The sequence below is a fragment of the Asterias amurensis genome, chromosome 7, assembly GCF_032118995.1.
Source record: "Asterias amurensis chromosome 7, ASM3211899v1".
NCBI classification, from domain to species: Eukaryota; Metazoa; Echinodermata; class Asteroidea; order Forcipulatida; family Asteriidae; genus Asterias; species Asterias amurensis.
Genome location: NC_092654.1, coordinates 120253 through 139702, shown reverse-complemented (window position 1 = coordinate 139702; position 19450 = coordinate 120253). Strand labels below are relative to the sequence as shown.

General features: G+C 37.9%; 2 protein-coding genes across 4 annotated transcripts in view; one reads left to right on the top strand and one right to left on the bottom strand.

Annotated features, from left to right (window-relative positions):
- Positions 1-19450, top strand: part of LOC139940053 (A-type potassium channel modulatory protein DPP6-like) — a 114667-nt gene that overhangs the window by 5075 nt on the left and 90142 nt on the right. For 2 of the 3 annotated variants that reach the window (XM_071936267.1, XM_071936266.1), the window contains exon 2: positions 3934-4132. In XM_071936267.1, the coding sequence (XP_071792368.1) occupies positions 3986-4132 (147 nt within the window). In that variant the 5' untranslated portion in view covers positions 3934-3985. Of the gene's footprint in view, positions 1-3933; positions 4133-6039; positions 6270-19450 lie in introns of those variants that run through there. The other variant, XM_071936275.1, reaches the window with a different exon arrangement.
- The window catches only part of LOC139940055 (1-phosphatidylinositol 4,5-bisphosphate phosphodiesterase delta-4-like), a 194005-nt gene that overhangs the window by 87587 nt on the left and 86968 nt on the right, over positions 1-19450 (bottom strand). The gene's annotated exons all lie outside the window — the stretch shown is intronic.

Here is a 19450-nt window from a genome sequence, read left to right as displayed (position 1 = left end):
ATGCATCTAGATATTGTCCCAGCTTGACACTTGAGTGTCTCTGTGCTCCTATCTTATAAAGGATGCTGCCCTGATAAGTGAAGATGATACAGCTATAGGAGGAGAGCATATTGGCAGGACGCTGTCTTCTTCATTGCGTTTTATACGGAAAAGAGGGAGGTAAGTGTGTAAGGTGATATTGCTGCTTATCACACTCTAGTAAGGGTTTCGTGTCTCAGGCAAAACAAAAACTAGATGAGGCTATACAAAGCCTTGGTAGGAGCCGAATTGCCTATGCAGGTAGAGTTAAAGTCCATCATTCGCTTGGTAATCTGTGATGAATACGCAAGGACATATAAGTGTGAGCTTCGTTAATGAGTTACAGGCAGCGGCGACCAAGCTACATTATTATTTTGTGTTTAACTCTTATATAGATGTTGGTCTGTGTCTTGGACAAGGTCGAATTGCTCTTCAGTATTCCAGCTGCTGAGCAGCTTCAAGTGACCGGAATGGTTATCAAGTATTTCAAGTATTGTTTGTCTATATAATATGGTCTGAAATGCTTCAGTTTTACATGAGCTTGACGGTTTCGAAAATAATATATGAGCTTTACGTTTTCGAAAAAAAGTATATTGAGCTTTACGGTTTCGAAAAAAAAGTATATTGAGCTTTACGGTTTCGAAAATAATATATGAGCTTTTCACTTTCGAAAAAAAGTACATGAGCTTTACGCTTTCGAAAGACAAGTGTATGAGCTGTACGGTTTGGAAAATAATATATGAGCTTATGAAAAAGTATATGAGCTTTACGCTTTCGAAAACGTATACAAGCCTTACGCTTTCGAAGCAAGTATAATGAGCTTTACGGTTTTCGAAAATAATATAATGAGCTTTACGGTTTCGAAAAAGAATATGAGCTTTACGGTTTCGAAAAAGTATGAGCTTTGTATTTGAAAACGTATTATGCACTTTATGGATTCGAAAAGTTAAATGAGCTTGACGATTCTTTGAAAAGGTATTTGATCTTGCTGAAACCCATCCGGAAGTTGCCTTTGGGCACGGAATAAATAAAGACAAAAGTACATCTCAATGCTTGATAAAAGTATAGCCTTAAGAGCAAATCTTTAAAACATTCACTGAGTATAATGTCACTTTAGAAGAAAGATTACCAATTTAATGAGATTGAATCTCCGGGGAAACCTAGTGGAGAAGCAAGCTGGACCCTCCTTGGGGAATATTGTGTATGCAACGACACATTGTTACTATTTATGTTAGACATAAAGAACATCAAAATTCCATGTCTCCACTTCATCTAAAACTCAGGCTTTGACTGAAGCAAGACAAAAACTATTATCAGAGAAATTCTTACCTTTTGCTTCAACTTAATGGGAATAGGAAACCTTGTGAAGTCCCCTGTTCATTATAAGAGATTTGTGAGGATTATTCTGCCATCGTTGTTAAATCCAGCAGGGACTATGTACAGGTATACGTCCTTTACACAGCTTAGGGGTGGATTTAGAAACCCCAGAACCTTCTCCACAGATCACAGTCTTTACGACATTTTGTAGGCATTTGATTTGACGGTTAAAGTTACCACAATTGACTCATGTACGGTTTTACGAAAGACATCAGACTATAGTTTCCTTGGATTTGTAGTAAAAACACTTGTCTGTGCAGTTATATTCAAAAAAGCAAACCCGGAAATAGGCAAGGAAGCACTGACTCAAACTCAATCTTCAGGACTCAGTCTTCAGCTCAGACTTAAGTCTCAAATTCAAACTCAACCATTTAGTATGACTGAATGAATGTGAATATTATTGCAAGTATCACAAATCAACATTAAAACAAAAAACAGTCATCTTGACCCAAGTCAGGATCGAGACTCGTTGCGATGAGTCGGCCACACAGCCGAATTATGGTTTCAAAAAGATAAGCTGACAAGTCCTGAGCTTATCATCTACCTACCGTCCATTCGCAATCATTCGTATTGCAATATTGCATGTATCTTTCCGAATTTAATTAATTATACTTTAGAAAACTGATTGAACTATCGATTGAACGAAGAATGTTCACTTGACTCTTCAAGAAGCTCCGATCTGTCATGCCAGCCAGCAGGCAGTAAGAGATCATCAGATGTTCCTTGGTCGACTCGGACCTTTAGTCCCGTGGATTTATACTTAACCGTCACAGTCAAACAACTGCCGGGCCACACCATCATGATCTATCGGCATTTAAACCACAAGTCATTTTATGTTGCAACTGAAAAGATTAAAGGTCATGGTATTAAAGGAACACGTTGCCTTGGATTGGTCGAGTTGGTCTTTGAAAAGCGTTTGTAATCGGTTTTTTTAATAAAATGCACATGATTAGAAAGATGTTGTAAAAGTAGAATACAATGATCCACACAAACATGCCTCGAAATTGCACGGTTTTCTTTTTACCTCGTCGATTAACACGGTAGGCCATTTATGGGAGTCAAATTTTTGACTCCCATAAATGGCCGACCATGTTAGTTCGCACAGTATTTGGAAAACTACGCAATTTCGAGGCAAACTTGTGTGGATTATTGTATTCTACTTTTAAAACATCTTTCCAACCATATGCATTTTATAAAAAACGGTTACAAACGCTTTTTGTATACCAACACGTCCGATCCAAGGCAACGTGTTCCTTTAAGGTTAAGACGAGTGAATGTTTCTTCTTTCATTATGTAGTTTGAAACATGTACACATAATATAGTAATGGCTTACCAAATGTGTTTCACTATTATACAAATCAATATGGATGACAGGGATGAAAAGGCAACAAAATGTCAACAAAAACAGAATGAAAGAAAACAAAGGCAACCGAAATAGAAGATAAACACAGTCAGACAATCCCTACCGATGAAGCGAACAGTTCAAGGTCATTGTTCATTGTGATAGTTCATGTAGTTTTTGTTAACAATTTTCCCTTGACAGATTTCTATACACGAAAGACTATTCTAAACTAAAATGACTACGTTCTGTTGACTAACAGCGTTAGTATATGGACGTCTTGGACGTCTTCTCAACCGGTAGATTAGTGAAGACACTTGGTTGGTATTTCACTTGAAATTTTACTCCAAACATCGTCACACTATATTAAAGGCAGTGGACACTATTGGTAATTACTCAAACTAATTATTGGCATAAAACCTTTCTTGGTGACGAGTAATGGGGAGAGGTTGATAGTATAAAACATTGTGAGAAACGGTTCCCTCTGAAGTGCCATAGTTTTCGAGAAAGAAGTAATTTTTCCACGAATTTGATTTCGAGACCTCAAGTTTAGAACTTGAGGTCTCGAAATCAACCATCTAAACGCACACAACTTCGTGTGACAATGGTTATTTTTGTTTCATTATTATCTCGCAACTTCGATGACCGATTGAGCTCAAATTTTCACATGTTTGTTATTTTATGCATATGTTGAGATACACCAACTGTAAAGGCAAGTCTTCGGCAATTACCAATAGTGTCCAGTGTCTTTAAAAACAAAAGAAACACATTAGATTTGAGTCAGTATTTAAAACAACACAAAAACAACTTGAACAAACATGGGTACCTGCTCTGAACCGTGGGCTCTAATCCCAAATGATTCCCACTGATCCCCACTGATCCACTCTGATGATCCCGTCTTAAGGCCAAATTATTAGAGTTGTCTATAAGGTAATGACAACTCACGACGATACTCACCATATGACAACTAGGATTGTAACATAAAGTCGAATCAACAATAATGTGCAGTTCTAAATTAATGAACTGGAAACTGCCCATGAAATAAAGAAACGCCCAATGTACTATTCGATCGGTCTTTTGACGTTTGCTAAAACCACTTGACTTACTTAGAATGAATGACATGTCGTCAACATGCCCCAAGTGACTTAGTCGGTTTTTTATGACTTGAATTATTATTATTATTATTTTTTTTTCAACAGAAAACTAAAATCAGTGCATCTTCCACGTGAGTATAATTAATCAGCGGCAACCATGAACCAAGTAACGGGCAGCACGACGCATTCCTCGGCATTGGGTCATCTCTTACGACGGGAGAAGAAGAAGATGAAAGCCAAGGCTGCACAGCAATTTGTCAACAACAAACCAAAGGAAGGAGTGGTTCAAGTTGAACTCAATGAGGTAAGTCTACTGTCACATTCTCTTTGACGAAGCTCAGGTATGGATCTGATCTTAGATTTGCAGCATTTCCTACAGCATCTAAACCACGCAACTCCAGAAATGTTGACGTAATCTTTAGTGTTATTTCGCCTTAGAGTCATCCATGCCGATTTAAGACGCTAACAGTCGTCTTAGCGTCTCAACATAGGACTCATTACCACACTACTGAACCGAGTCTGTGAAATTTATTAGAAGGCCTTCGCTCGTTCCTGACACCTAGCATGAGATGAGATGGTCATTTTGACATCACAATGAAACAATATGTATTTCTCTCTCAAAAGTGCTGTCGGAGACAACTTTTGTTTTCTCTCTGTACCCAACTTCTTTGCCTCCCGTTTGAGGTTTCGACTGTTTCGCCCTTGGTCTGGAACACAACACTGATTCTAGACACAGGCCACTGTTTGTACATTCATCATCCAAGTTGTTGAAAATTGCTTTGTCAGCAATCACACAGAATAAAATTTGAACGAACGTCTAAATAAGCGCTTGAATAAGCTTGAAATTAAAAAACTGCCGATGATAGAGCGATGTGTTGTTCATTTTGTGTCAAGAGGGAATGGGCTCCTTCTGTCTTCAGGTTGCCCCGAAGAGGCCATTGCTGTGCACGCGGTTTACATCAAGATGGAGTTAGCCTCTTGAGTCCCTGTTGGGATAGTTTGATTGTTGTTGTCATCGAAAGCCACCCCACATTAGAAGTACTGAATAGTATTTGTAGGTCCCAAGTCCATGATGTGTGAGGGTTTGAACATTGTCTCAAGACATAATTTAAATTATATCTAGCTATAGCTGGATGAGGATCTCATCATTGAAGATTGAAGATTGAAGATATCTAGTTTCTTCATCTTATAACAGCGATTTTCGTCTCTAAAGAAGGCGTGAATTCATTTGGTTGGCCTTGAATATTAAGCACTGATAATTAAGATGATGACTATCTTCAAGGAGTCTAAATTGATGTACACTCTATTAAGACAATCGTAAATACCTTAATGCACTTTAGATTGCTTGTGTAAATTCTAACGAGCTACGAGTGTACACAAAGTGTTCTCGGGGTTGTTCAAATCGGTCAGTGACATGGTAACATCCATTAGTGAGCTTAAAAAGTCCGGCCATTTCTTGTCGCTCAGAAAATACTTGTTTAGATGATACTTTGTTTCTGGATGGGATAAGAGGAAATTGAACTCTGTGTTTAAACCAGACGCTTCAAAATGAAACCACCATGCTCTTGTGCGTATTTGTTGTTCTTAGGCTAACAATGTAACACGCACCCCTGACAGTTAGGCTTACAACATGATGATCCCAAAACATCGCTAAACAAAAGCATTGGTGAACAAACTTATTTGCAAAAGCAAAGGAAAACATAGCAGTGTAATGATACACCATGTCATGATTAACTCTAAATGAGTTGAGGTGGTTCTGAAACTGAGAACCGTATAGGTTTGAACAAATTACTGGTATCGCAGCAAAGTGTTACCATTCTCTTCCGATTGTTGTAAAATGTTTAGTCTTCAACTAAAATACATCTTATAGGGCAAGGTTTTTCTAGTGATTGTGAAGCTTTCACAACAAGAGGAAGTACCTTCAGAATAACCCTCGGTCTGAGACCTCTCACCCAAATACTTCCCTCAGGACATCTCAAATCCGTCTTCAAAGTACCTGGACACTCCTTAGCACAATCAATACTTTCTAACAATTGCTTACTATGTGTTCCATACCCTTCTTTTGTTGACATTGTTAAGGGGTGGGTATTAGTGTACATCTTCTGATGTTTACAATGTTCACAATTAGCTCTTCCTTGCTCTATGGTTGGTTCAAAGACCAACCAATATTCAGAAGACGCACTCTGCAGACATACTCTGTGTATGAGCACATCTTGTATATAATTCGTGTCCAATTGTTTTTAATATAACGACGTAAATAAAACGGGCTTGCAACCAATTTGGATTCATACTGCGCCTTCCACCACGATACACACTTTGGAGTTATTGGGACACTGATAAGTTTCTGGGAAGTTTTGAAGACAGTTTTGAAGATGCCTGCGGTTTATGGTGGCGGCGAAAATGTGGCGGTAGGACAATACAAGCTGACAGCATCTGAAAAGGTAGGACACGATCATGACAAAAATAAACCTCAATTCGCATACTTGTTTGTTTGTACTTAACCCAAAGTAAAAAGTCTGAAAAGTTTGGTATTTTTTGCAGAAGCAGGCATGGAAGTTATTTGTCTTCCAAGATGCTAGTCATTAACGAGCTTCCGTGTAGACTCATTCATAAAGGACAGAAAGTATAAGAACTGGCGGTGCCACCTTGAGCCATTTGGATATTGTGGGCGTTCTATGAACACAAAGTGTTTATTCAAGGCGTTTCTTAATGAAGGGGTTATTTCGTCTGTGACCCCCAAAATACACCCTAAGAACAACAAGCAACTATATAGCCAAAGCTTGACTGGTTAGTTAGAATTCTTTATCGTGATTTGATTTGAGTAATTGGCTTCTTACATTGCCAATTGAGGAATAAGTTCCTCTATTATGCCTGGCCCATCCAAACAGAGCACCACCCACCTACCTTGGTCTATGGTTGCAGAGTTGGTAGAACATTTTGTATGGTATCTGAGCGGTTGTGGGTTCTAGTCCTGTATCAGCCAACTTATGTTAACTCGATACTGTTTATTATGATAGTCTATTATGTTTTGGTGACAATCTCGTATAAAGTACGGTCAAACATCACCCTCTGCTTCAACGATCCTCAAGACATGACGGAAGATGGTCGCCTCCTGGTTGATTTCTTCACTCAAGTTGTAGATAAAGCTGTGATCCTGATATAGTGCCTGATTCTGCCATCACCCTTTAGGCAGTCCAACTTGTTTCAGAAATACTCTCTGAAGTTCATTCACTGACCAGCTGGAGGATTTTTGTGAACAGATATGTCTTTTTTTTTTTTGAATTGTAAAATGGATAATGTCGTTGCCTTAATTGTTATTGTTATGCAAACTCAATACAAATAATAGTACATGCACCTACATTTATGTTCGACCTTCTGATGCTTCATTTTTTTCTTTCCATTGACAATCATACCTTATGGCTTTCATTATAAAACCTATTTACATATACCGCGGCTTTCAGAAATATTATATCGCAGTACATACCTGGGAATAAAAAATATCCCAAACCCTTGTTTTTCGAAACGCATGTCTCTTGGCACGTAGTAGAGCATGAAAATCAGACTTGGACAAATGCCTGCTCTATAAATAGATCTGTTGCAGCGAGGGCGGGGGTGGTGGTGGGGGGGGGGGGGGGCTACAACACTCATTCACTCCAGCATCGATTCAGTTTGAAATAGCAGTAAGGCAATGGCGGGCTAAAGTTAGACGCATTGACATCGCCAGTTAAAGGGTTAGAGAGTTTTAGAGAACAAGTATACGGTTGTTCCAATCCTGAAACTCCTATACATTGACATACATTCTTTCCTATATTATAGGCTACGTGTCTTAGTACGTAAATCAGTTGTACAATTTTTGGTTGTTTTAAGTCACATTATTGTTTTTACTGACAACTTGAAACCTTCGGGTATTTTGTCCTCTAAAAATAATGTTTTTCTCACCCAGGTTTTTACCATGTTCCAATGAAGCTTCTCCCATTTTAAGCCCCTGATGCAAAATTAATCTATAAATGAAACTGTTTCAGACACTATCCACAGTGGGTCTTTAAATATCGGCTGCCGTACATAACAAGACGTGTCTTGCGAAGGATGTGACATTCTAATGTAATAAGTCCTAGTATTATTATTCTGTGAATGATACTATAGGATCCAAACCTTGGCCTTTTATGCTCACTAAATCGGGTCTGAATATACGGCTGACTTGAGAATCAATATTCAGTAGTTGAGTCTGCCATACTGTGGTGTGTAGATGCGTGGGTTACTATCATCATGGAGAGTGGGTAGACTGTCTTGAAACACACCCCGATTACCTGTTCTTATTGATAATGTGCTTATCTTGTTGCGCTTAAAGGTTTTACATCAGCTACCTGATATTGCTATGAGTTATTCACTTCATCTTCTGTTTTCACGTTGGGTGAACCTGACAATACTTACTGTCCACCAGAAAATCGAATATTTTAAAATGTTACAGTGTGAAATTTGTTTTCATTGAAAATTTGTTAAATTCGAACATGGTAATCTTCACAAACAATAGTGTTTTGTTCATAGGGTTGTTTACTCTTTGTGCCTGCATTGTCTATTTTGTTCGTGATGTAAACACAATGGAATAATAACGCTGAAATAAAACAGTGATCCAATTTACAAGCATTAAAGGAAAATGCAACAAGTTACATTTAAATTCAGCATTGTTCCCATGGGCAGTGCGTCGTTTCCCCCTCCCTCGCCGCTAAACTAGAAATAATGTTCGGTCACGTCAACACATGCTGGGAAAAATACACCTCGATGGAGACGAGGTTGGTTTTAAATAGTTTCGACGTCATTATGGTGTCATAGAACAAATGACAAGCCAGGGCAATCCTTCAAATGAAATGAAATAACTGTAGTCTCATAGGTCTGTGACTGCAGTGCATACTTTTACCCAGGAGTATTCTTTTGATATCAATTTATGCGAACTATAAATTTATTTCCACTAAACTACCGACTACATAGTTCTTCCATCGACTGGAATTGTAGGCTCACTAATCATGATGAATCATGTTTCCAATTTCCAAACGAATTGGATATTTCTGAGAAGAGCAGTAACAGCCCAGTAGCCAAATATCCATCTCTCCAAACCGATTTAGGTTAAGCCAAACCAATCATCCTGCAGAAACGATCAACTGGAATCTAGTCTGTGCAATAAAGTAGGCTATAATCCATAATAATGGGCACTTGATAAGAGCATAGTATGCCTACTTTATCACTCCTTGTGAATGATGACCGTTTCACATGCACACAAAAAGCGAAGCGTAATTTCAGAAATGAAAGTTGCGCATCATCATACCACGGAGGGAGTAGTCTATTTCTACATCTTACAGTCTGAATATTTATACATATAGACCCTCTCTCATTGGTTGCTATAATATGGTTTAGCCACATATACATATGATGGCTCCTCCCTCTAAACCATAGGTTAAAGCATTTAGCTTCCTCGTATTAGTCTAACACACAATGAATGCTGTACATACGACTTGTTTTTATGTAATAATACCGTTTTGTCACGATGCGTTAAAAAAGATGAGACGAGGGAAGGGTGCTTTATGAGAGATTTCAATTAAAAGTAGAGCTTTCGTTGTGAACAAATTAATAAAGCTATACAGTCGGCTGGCAAAGTGTGCCCTGGGATCAGTTGCCCCTTTCGACCACAAGCCACGTCCTCTTCTCACAAGAGATGTTTGTCTTCCAAGACTCATGTGGGAATTTATTTCCAGTTATCTCATTACAATGTTTCAATATTAGTTTGCCTTACTTCTCATTTTGACCGATGCACAGGGGGATCTATTGTACAATACACGTATTTCTTTGCCAGATTACTTTTAAGAAAGACGGGACAAAAACCATGCATGGGGTTTACCTTTTATACGCATTATGTGGAAATCAGAGGATATAACAGCCAAACTATCGTCATATTCAGACAAAATGAGGGTACAGTTACTTTAATATTGTGCAGCTGTTCTTACAGACTCACAGCACTGCAGCAAGCGATGAATTAATGTGCACCTACTGGCGTAAACCTATGTGGGTATCGTACTTAGGGGCCAGGCACCGATAGACTGTTATTCACATCAACGGACGGCGATGGACTCTATGTTTACATCAGATCGATATTAATTCCTGACTAGATCTCAAAGATTGTTAGGAAGAGTCTTGAGGTATTTAAAGACATTGGAAATGTCATTCAAGTTAGAAAAAGGGAAATGTTAATTTCCCACTTGGCTGCATGTTGTTGGGTTTTACTTCATTTATCAGCATGTCAATTTAAGGTCACATCATTAGAACGCTACACGTCGTTATGCCTTAATGTCCATTTTGCAAATGATCACTGGAGAGTGGATGATTTAAGACACTCAAGAAAAAGTGCGACTAAAAACTGAACAACAATTCATACGTGTAGGGCTACTACTCTGAATACAGCATATTGTGTTAAGTCTTGTGTGAGATTTAGATCAAAGTGCCATCTTTGATTGTCTCCTAGCTTCAAAACAACGGAAGTCCCCCAAACCTCCCCCGTGACCAGTCATGTACCCTTTTCCTCTTCGATGTATTCATATATGGAAACTCGCCATATGCCCTCGGGGTGCTGAATATTCTTATGACGTTCATCACTCAGCAGGGGAAGAAAAATTGATTGAATGATCAACAGGTCCGGATATGAATGAAATATGAACCTGCGATGAGAACAAACGAAGAATGCAAAATTAATTTGGTTTTGTCTCTCTTAAATTTGGAAAGTTGTGTTCGTTTTAACTTCAATCGATGATGAATCTTGAATATCTGACCCTAAACTGATTAAGACGGCGTTGGTCTTCAAAGTTGTTCATTATTGCAGACGTTTCGTCTCGTAGAAGTTTCAGACAGGCTTTGTTTTAATAAACGGTTTCATGTGACTGTTTTGATAGATTTAGCGATTGAAGATTTTCCATTTTCTCTTCGACAACATCACCATTATGTGAATCGTTTGAAGACGTACCTATGTTGCAGTTGGCCAAGTCTTTATATGAGTTAAGAGTAGCGGTGGATGCTCAAAATGTGCAAATGTAACCCTATAGCTACTCTTAACGTAAAACCTCTCTGTATCTTCATCTAATATTCTAAATCAAACCTTTTTAGAGCTTACTCTGGAGTGAAGTCACTTTATAACGCTGTATAACCCCCATGGGTCCCACTGAATTGAACGGCTCCATCTAGAGCCCGTGGGTTGCATCAGGTAGCCTGGTTTTATGAGCAAAAGGGCTAACCATTAGTGACGTTTTGCGCAGCTCATTTTGGAATTGGCCTAGCTCAGCCATTTAGAAGTCTTGCTTAGTTCAAGCCATAGAGAAAGGATCCACAGGTCTCTGTGGTTCAGCTAGAAGGAAAGTGTAGGGAAAGAGTTTTATGCATGTAGAGGATTAAGTTTATGAAACGGTCCTATTTAAAGTAGAACATAACATTTATGTTGTGATTTTGCCATTGGTCTTCATGCATGGATGTTCATTATTTTAGACGTTGCGTCTCGTTGAAACGAGGCTTTTTTTTCAAGAAAGGATGCATTAATATATTTTGTTTTCAAGCTTCAGTTATAGAATGTTTTAGTAAACTTCTTCGACAACATTGGAACGAGAGATACTTATCCATTGGCTTGTTAAGAAGGACCAATTTGTCTTTCATTGTTTCTTCACCTATCTTTAGCTAGCCATTTTGTTCTTCGTGGCTCCCGGGGCTGGATGTATCTTTATGAGATTGTTCCAGCCATGCAGTGTTTTTAATGTAATAAAAGATGTAGGCCATTCCGAAATTTGGCAACGCAATATTTAAGGCACGTAGTTGAAGTCATGGTGTCAAAGTACGAAATCGAACGTGAAATAAACATCTTAAAATAATTATTTACTTTATGCCGATCTTTAGTGTAACGTGTACTTGACTATGTGTTTACATTGACTCGCATAAAGCGATAACTATTTTAAAACGTTTATTTCACGTGCGATTTCGTACTTTGACAACATGACTTCAACTACGTACCTAAAATACCACATTGTCAAACTTCCTCTTGATTGTCAAAATATAGTACAGTAAGCTGCGTGACTGGAAGTCTCTGCCAAGATCAAGCAGCCCCGGGGGCCACGAAGCACAGAGTGGCTTCCTTAAGACTCTAAAGACAGATGAGAAAACCGCTTAAGACAATTTACACTTGTTGGCAATACAATGAGTAATTATAAGTATTAGATTTGTCGGTTGGTAGCACTTGAATAATAATTTCGGTTTTCTTTTGTGTGTCCATACAAATTCAAGTTAAGGCTAAACTAGACTAGAAAGAGAACCATCGAAACAACCAAACATGCGGACACACAATGTAGTGCTACTCCATTTGCTAGAAATCAGGGGCAATCAATATAACTGGGACTAATTGACATCCTGGAACTAATGGATGGCAAAATATGCACGAGTTGTTATTAATTATGTAATTCAGTCAATACCTCCTGAATACGAGTAAACCTTGTCCTTCAGAGTGGGACATCAGTGAATAACATACCTGCAAATCTGATAAAATGTTTGAAACACTTCACCACAGTTTAAATACAGGCAGCCTTTATTATTTATCCATGTTAGTAATACCGTGTTTTTTTTCCTGTAAAATTCGCTTAATATTGTACCCAGCGTTGTGCTTTAATTTCTTGCAAACCAATTAATTTACCTTTTTTAAATATTTAAATCCACTTACTTACATCCACATTGATACTGTAATGCCCAATAAAGGCTCATGCATAAGGAATCCAACGAAATAAAAACAACAATGGTGAATAATTAATCAAGATTTCACGACCGGTAGTAAATATATAATTTGGATATCCTTCATCGTGACGGCGCACCCAGCTGATGGCATTAACGTTTTTACAGATTTCGCATAATTAATTTTAAAGTCTCCAAATGGATGGTGTGTGTACGAAGAGAGACTCATTTTTTCTCAAGAGTGAATAGAAGGTTTTCATTCAATTCTTTCTTGTATTGGTCTTCGTCGTAAAGGACTCGTTCTGAATAAATAACGCTGGCTGAATTGCCACTGGCTAAACTTGTGAGAAAATAACTTGAGTTGACAAGACGAAATCTTTATGTGCACACCACTTTCATTGTATCATTTCATTGCTGCTAGCGCATCTATAGAATTCCAAGCTTTCTGCAATAAAACCTTGCAGATTCGTCTAAGGTATTTGCTTGCGACAAACTTGAAATCAATTTGAAGGTAGATTGGAAGTCTGCAATAAAGCTTAATGCTTCATGACGTCATGACGCCAGAGATGGTCTGGTGATTTATGTGATTCCGAAAATAGACTCATTGTTTTATTGTAAGACCATAACATTATGTCATTTATGTTCAAATTTAAAGATGTATTCCGGGTTTAACAGAAGACGAATTTTTCCCCGAAAATATTGGAGTGCAATCGGGCACGGAGGTAATAAAACAAAAAATCATTTTGAGTAAGTGAACACACATAACTTAACATACTTACTCATTTGGGCAAGAATGTATTCGATAGGCAACACGGATCCACACAGTCCAGCAGTTTGAAAAAATAAAGCTTGATTATGGCACGGTTCCGGGCTTTCAGATATTAAAATATTAATTTGTTTTCAATGTTTTGTTTAGTGCCATAATAGGCCTCGTCTGTCACTCGTAAAATTATAATTGTTTATCTTTACACACCATCAAGGCCAATGGCTCATCTATAGTAAGGACAGCACAGGTTAACCTTAAAAATGCATTGTGGTAGCACGACCAAATTTTGAAACGGTTTTAAAATCCATTCAAACTTATAGCTTTAAAAAAATACATGGTCATGGGTGATGGGTCGCTGACGCAAAATGGGCTACGACTGTTTGCTGTCATCGACCATGACGGTGTATTTTTCAAGGCCTAGTTCGAAGGGATTTTGATACAGTTTCATGTAGCAGCAACTTGTATTAAATACAAAACTAGTAAACAATTAATGTACTATTTTTAAAATCCCAAATAACTATTTATTTTGATCATTCGAGGTTGTACACACCCTCATCAACAATAAAATAATAAAGTAAGTAAATATAAATAAGAATAATAAAATTTGCTTTTGAATATTTTAATTTAAATCAATTCCCGTGAGCTATAATTTCGATTGTAATAATTTTTTTTCAAGTTTTAGCAACAACTGATTAAATTTCCTTTTGGCGCCGAAGAGACTGACCCTTTAAAAAATCCCAATCAGTTAAATGTTTCTAACTGATAATGTTGCCATTTGTGAAATACTTTGGAAGTGATAGAGCATTTTTACAAAGAAAAATACATTGAAACAAAACACATGAATATTTGTGAGATTGACCGGCTAGAGACGACCGAATTGGATAGAAAGAGAAGGTGTTAGAGTCCAAGGTTCATAGAGGGCGTTTTTATGATTGATTGTTAACAGGAATATGCAAGTAGAACACTGTACTGTACACAATAGTTAAAGGTGATGCGACATTGAACTTCCTGAGGGACTACAGTTCTGAAGTACTGACAATCAGGCCACTATGTCCTATATTGACATCTTGATCAAAATTTATTATTTGTGAGTTTTGAGAAATGCTCAACAAAAACATGTATGCGGAAACCTTACTTAAAGTTTAAGGAAAAATCGTCTTCCCTTCCGTCACTCAATTCATTTCTTCTTTTTTTTGCCCATTTTTGCATTGATAATTTCCCCCCTCACTCTCAATCTCGTCTCTCCATAACTTTCTCCCATCGTTTCTATCTTGGTCTCTCCCCCTTCTCGTCCACAGCTATAATAATGTCAAACTAGTTTGCACTATCTCATGAATATCGGACTGATATTTGATGAACTACCTGCGTTATTGTATTGAACGGTTCCACACAAAGGGTGCGCTTGATGCTAGGTCCCTACAGCAAGTCATCTGAAACCGTGTTGGTAATCACTCACCAGGTAGCCAACAGTGGTCTGCAATTCTACTGCAGAATTGGAATGGACCGACTGAGTAAATAATTATTTCTTTGAACCGATACAATCTTTACAAATGTTACAAATAACAAGTGGTAGTAGGCCTATCCAATTCAGCAAAATAAACCGGGAAACTCGTAATTTTTTTTTTTGTGTTATCAATTTATAGCAATACCTTTTTTTTCTGTTAATAATAAAATATATAAAATGAAACAATAATTAAAATAATTTTTATTTAATTACAGTTTGGCCATGTAGTGACACATTGTGTTTATATGAAAGACAGGTGCCTCATATTGTCATTCAATTATTCGCAAACCCTGTAAAAGAAGTCACGTTGATTCTCTGTGACGTCATCATGAGAACAGGATGGTGGTTAAACTAATGTAATCATAATATGCAGTTGATATAAGATCCCCGGTCGGCAGTCGGTATCAAGGCTTATTAATACAACAGTGCAAAACTGAATCCCAGCAACGGTTACCGTTAAAGATGTGTTTCTCTGTTTGTTGTCACAACAATAATAGTATAGTTACAAATTGTCTGTTGTGTCATATACAAAGTCACAGAGTTATAATAGAAGTCGAGAAACAGCTTTCTATAACAGCGTCTCTAATTTTACTCTTCTGATGGTTTTCCTCCCCAAGCGATGGACTATACCTGTTATAACGGCAGTAATAATATGGATATCAAATTATGAACTCTGATACTTTCTCAATAATAACCTCTCTGCGTGTAATGCGCTGCATAATTTAAAAATTCATTACAGATACCTTTCTGTTTTCAATTAGTATGTAACAATAATCCCCAGCCCTGTTTGTGCAATTAAAGTTGGGTAAGTGTAAACCGTCAATCTGACTGTAGTGTGTGTATGTTGTGTGTTTATTTACCATGCCATCATGGAAACTCACACCTTGAGCACATTTTCATCTTGTGAAGTATAAAGGTCACCGTAGCGATTCTTGGCTGAAGAAATCCTTGGTTTTTCTCATCTCCCATGAGAGCTGTCGCTGTTGATTTGGCCTCTCTTCGGTTGCTTAATACACCCAAACTCCCTGACAGTGTTTTCATCTTTCGCTGTTGATAAATTCCCTGCGATACTTGGGGCGAGTCTATGGGAAGCTTGACTCCTCAATGGAATCAATTAATAACACGGCTAGCCTGAACACAGCCAATCAGGGGAATGGAGTAGTCAAGGTTTCACAGTTTGCTCACAACTTCTCCTGATATTGTGATTTAGTTTCCAAGGAAGATCACGGAGAGATGGCATTTACTATCATCAGCTTTGGCTGGGAGCAAAATTTATTTGTTGATGTTGTGACAAAGTCCCCAAAATATCAACGATGAAAGTTGCTGAGTATATTTTTTTTGTCAAAATAATTTGTTTTCGTATTATTCATAATGGTCTGCCTTTTTGTAAAGCCGAGGGGGCTGGGGTCTGAAATGTTATTTAAATAAATAACCACTTTTGCACCCTTTCAAATCTGATTGTTACATCTTTCAATCTTCCAAGACTCTCTTGTTGAGTCATCACAGCAGATAAATCCAAATCAATCAGAGGCAATACCGACACTGTTGCGATAACCTGTGATTTTATACCAAAATAATGTTCTTATTGCAAGTTTGCATCCTCACTAATCTAACCCCTTTCCATCTAAGATCCAGTCTGTATCTCAGAAAGTCCCTAGTACCATAAAATGAAATATGACTGATGATGGCAATTGCGACAGCTTCTGGTGCTGGCTAAAGCTACCCTTTCCATACATCTTGGTGGAGTTATAATAATGAAGTTGGACACAGGAACCGTGTTATAGTCTCTGTTCAAGACGTTGCTCGTTTATTGTTTCCACGAACGATCACTGTGCTTAGAATGTGTGTGTGTTGACAAACAGGGTAGTCGCAGGACTTTGTTGGATGTACGTCTTGCACCAAGACTACATATATGGCATCAACTTTACCGAACAGTGCAACGAGACATGACGCCTCTAGCGTGGAGTGAGTTAATGAATTTTGGAGACAGTTTTAATTACCATACTGTGTATCATTTTGCAGCCTTAAAGGTGTGCGGCCGAGTCAAACCTGGACCGGATTTCGAGTCTCGTGGACACCAGGGCCATAGTCAGTTTGACCTGAATAATGGGTCATAATTGACCCTAGCCTGGATCAAACTTGTTTAAAAGCCATTCAAGTTGGCTGCCACCACTTCTGTGCTATTTATGGCTTGCAGTTTTCTGGCCATTAGAGGACAGTAACTCCTTGTCTTTGGTTTTCTCCATGGCATCCTCTTCATTTTTAATGACAAATCGTATATAAAGGAATTATCCGATTTGATATATTAATCTTTTACCGACCTTTCTCATTATAATCCGTCCGGCTTACAGACTGAAGGACAAGACTGAATGCTTCCCGTTGCTCGGAGCATTCTATCTCCATGCTCTAAGCATCTCACGCTGTCACAGCCCTAATACCTCGTATGGCTTTAAATTCCCCATTTACACGCACCTACTTCCATGGTAACTACACATATTTAACCCCGTCTTATTTATGCACTTGCGAAAGTAAACTCTTCTGTCAACGAACAAGTAAGAAGCTAAAAAATGTCATGAAGACGAGATGGAGTTAAAACAAATATTTGATAGTTTATGTCTTTTATTTAGGCTACTGTTGTATCTAACTTTGGTTTTATATATCTGTTTCATTGGTGATAATAATCTCTTGTGAGTAGTGGCGTTACCAAATATGATATGTCGTGTTTTAAAAAACTCATTTTTGTTGGAAAATTAACAATTTGTTTGTCATTTTGTCCAATGTCCTCAAGGAGAATTCGAATTAAATTAAATGCACAAATTAACATAAACAATTCCAATGAAACTTGGATATTATGGCAGAGATAATAATAGTATTAGTATTTATTTTGCTACTCAATTCATCTCTTATTATTCCCAACCATTGAACTTCTACTAATTCTTATCGCACTTTTTGCCAGCGTGGCTAACCATTCATAATAAAACCCATCAATTTAATATCCCATTGAACTACTAGCTCAATACAGTTATTGTACTCCGCCAGTTATTGCACTGCTCTATTGTCACTCCATATTTTCCGTCCGGCGGCAACTTTTGCCTGGCTGAATGAATGACGTCATCTATTATTATAGGTGATGCGCAGAAGGCTAGAAAAAATGTTGTTCTTTTGGGGTCAATAACTTGGAAGTGGACAGATTCTCGAAAAGAGACGTCACGATTACGTCAGCTTCAATTTCAACTGAAACTCTATAATTGGAAAGAGCTCGAGTTCAGTTAATAAATGTTCTTGTTTTAAATCAACTGTGTCTAATGAGATCCCACAAAGTTGGTGAAACAACTTAGGGGTCAAATTTCAGCTCCCGTGGATTACAATGTAATTCATATTGCTGGCATTGATAGTATTGCAGTTTGTAATTACATTAGACACATTAAAGAGATGGTAGAGTAATGTGAAGGTTTGTTTTGTTTTTTGTTTTATTATTTGTAAATAGAATTATGTAAATACTGCAATGAATGTATGGTGAAAGCCTGAATGGCTTATTTGCACAAATAAACCATTTTAAAATCTGGTAATGAATGAAAAGCCATAACGAGGTTTAATAAAACAGACTTGTTTCTGTCAGGTACAGTGGTTTCTGATTTTAGTTCTTAGTTAACTAATACCAACCCCTCATCTCGGATCACAAGAACTTACTCGGCGTTGAGTAAGCCCTAACCCCATAAAAGCAAAGCAAGTTAATTATTCTGCTACGAAGACGTCGTCCATGGCCAAAATACTGAGCATCACTCGCACTGTGTAGACTGAACCATCTTAGGCTATCACTTTTTATTATTAATTGACCGTTGTTGAAGAATGAATCTTCGATGAGCTCTGCCAGCTCATCAAATGACAGCTCATCAATTGATAACAGATTTTTGATCAAGTCCATATGCTGGACAACCATGTGGACTGCATGCATTTGACATGTTCACCTGTTTTGAGAGGCGTGTGTGATACAGGATTGTAGTGTTTCTGGATCCAGTATTCAAACAGAGATGGTTCTATCGGCTAAACACTGACACGGGGGCAGCCAGACATTCCGTTGTTCTGTTTGACCCTTAAAAGGATAAACTGACGCACAGTGTCCTGACTGTCGACGGGGTCAAGGCTTGACAGAACAGATTGACTCAAATGGGGTTCAAACTGGATGGTCAGCGGAGTGACTGATTATGTAGGCATAGTGTCTTGCTTGACTCAGGTTTAGAATAATTCAGTTGGAGTGGAGGTTAACTCCATTTGGACTCGTTTTACAAAATTTGATTTGTATATGCGTCAATCTCGGCACTGGGTCAAATCATTTAAGTAATCAGGCAATAGATCAGACTGACTATTATGGGATCATTCCAAGGCAACTGAGGAGTGACGCAAATAGGATCATGTTGATGTACATCCTACGAGTTTTGCTTTCCTGCGACTCAATTGAGTCAATATTGTCTCTTGTGATAGACGCAATTCTGTTTATGAACACATTAAGCGGGTCAGATTGACTCAATTTGGGTCATATTAAGACACTGTAAGGTTTCGGTTTTATACCTTTAAATGTAATGTTTTGTTCGTGGCGACTAGCTAGT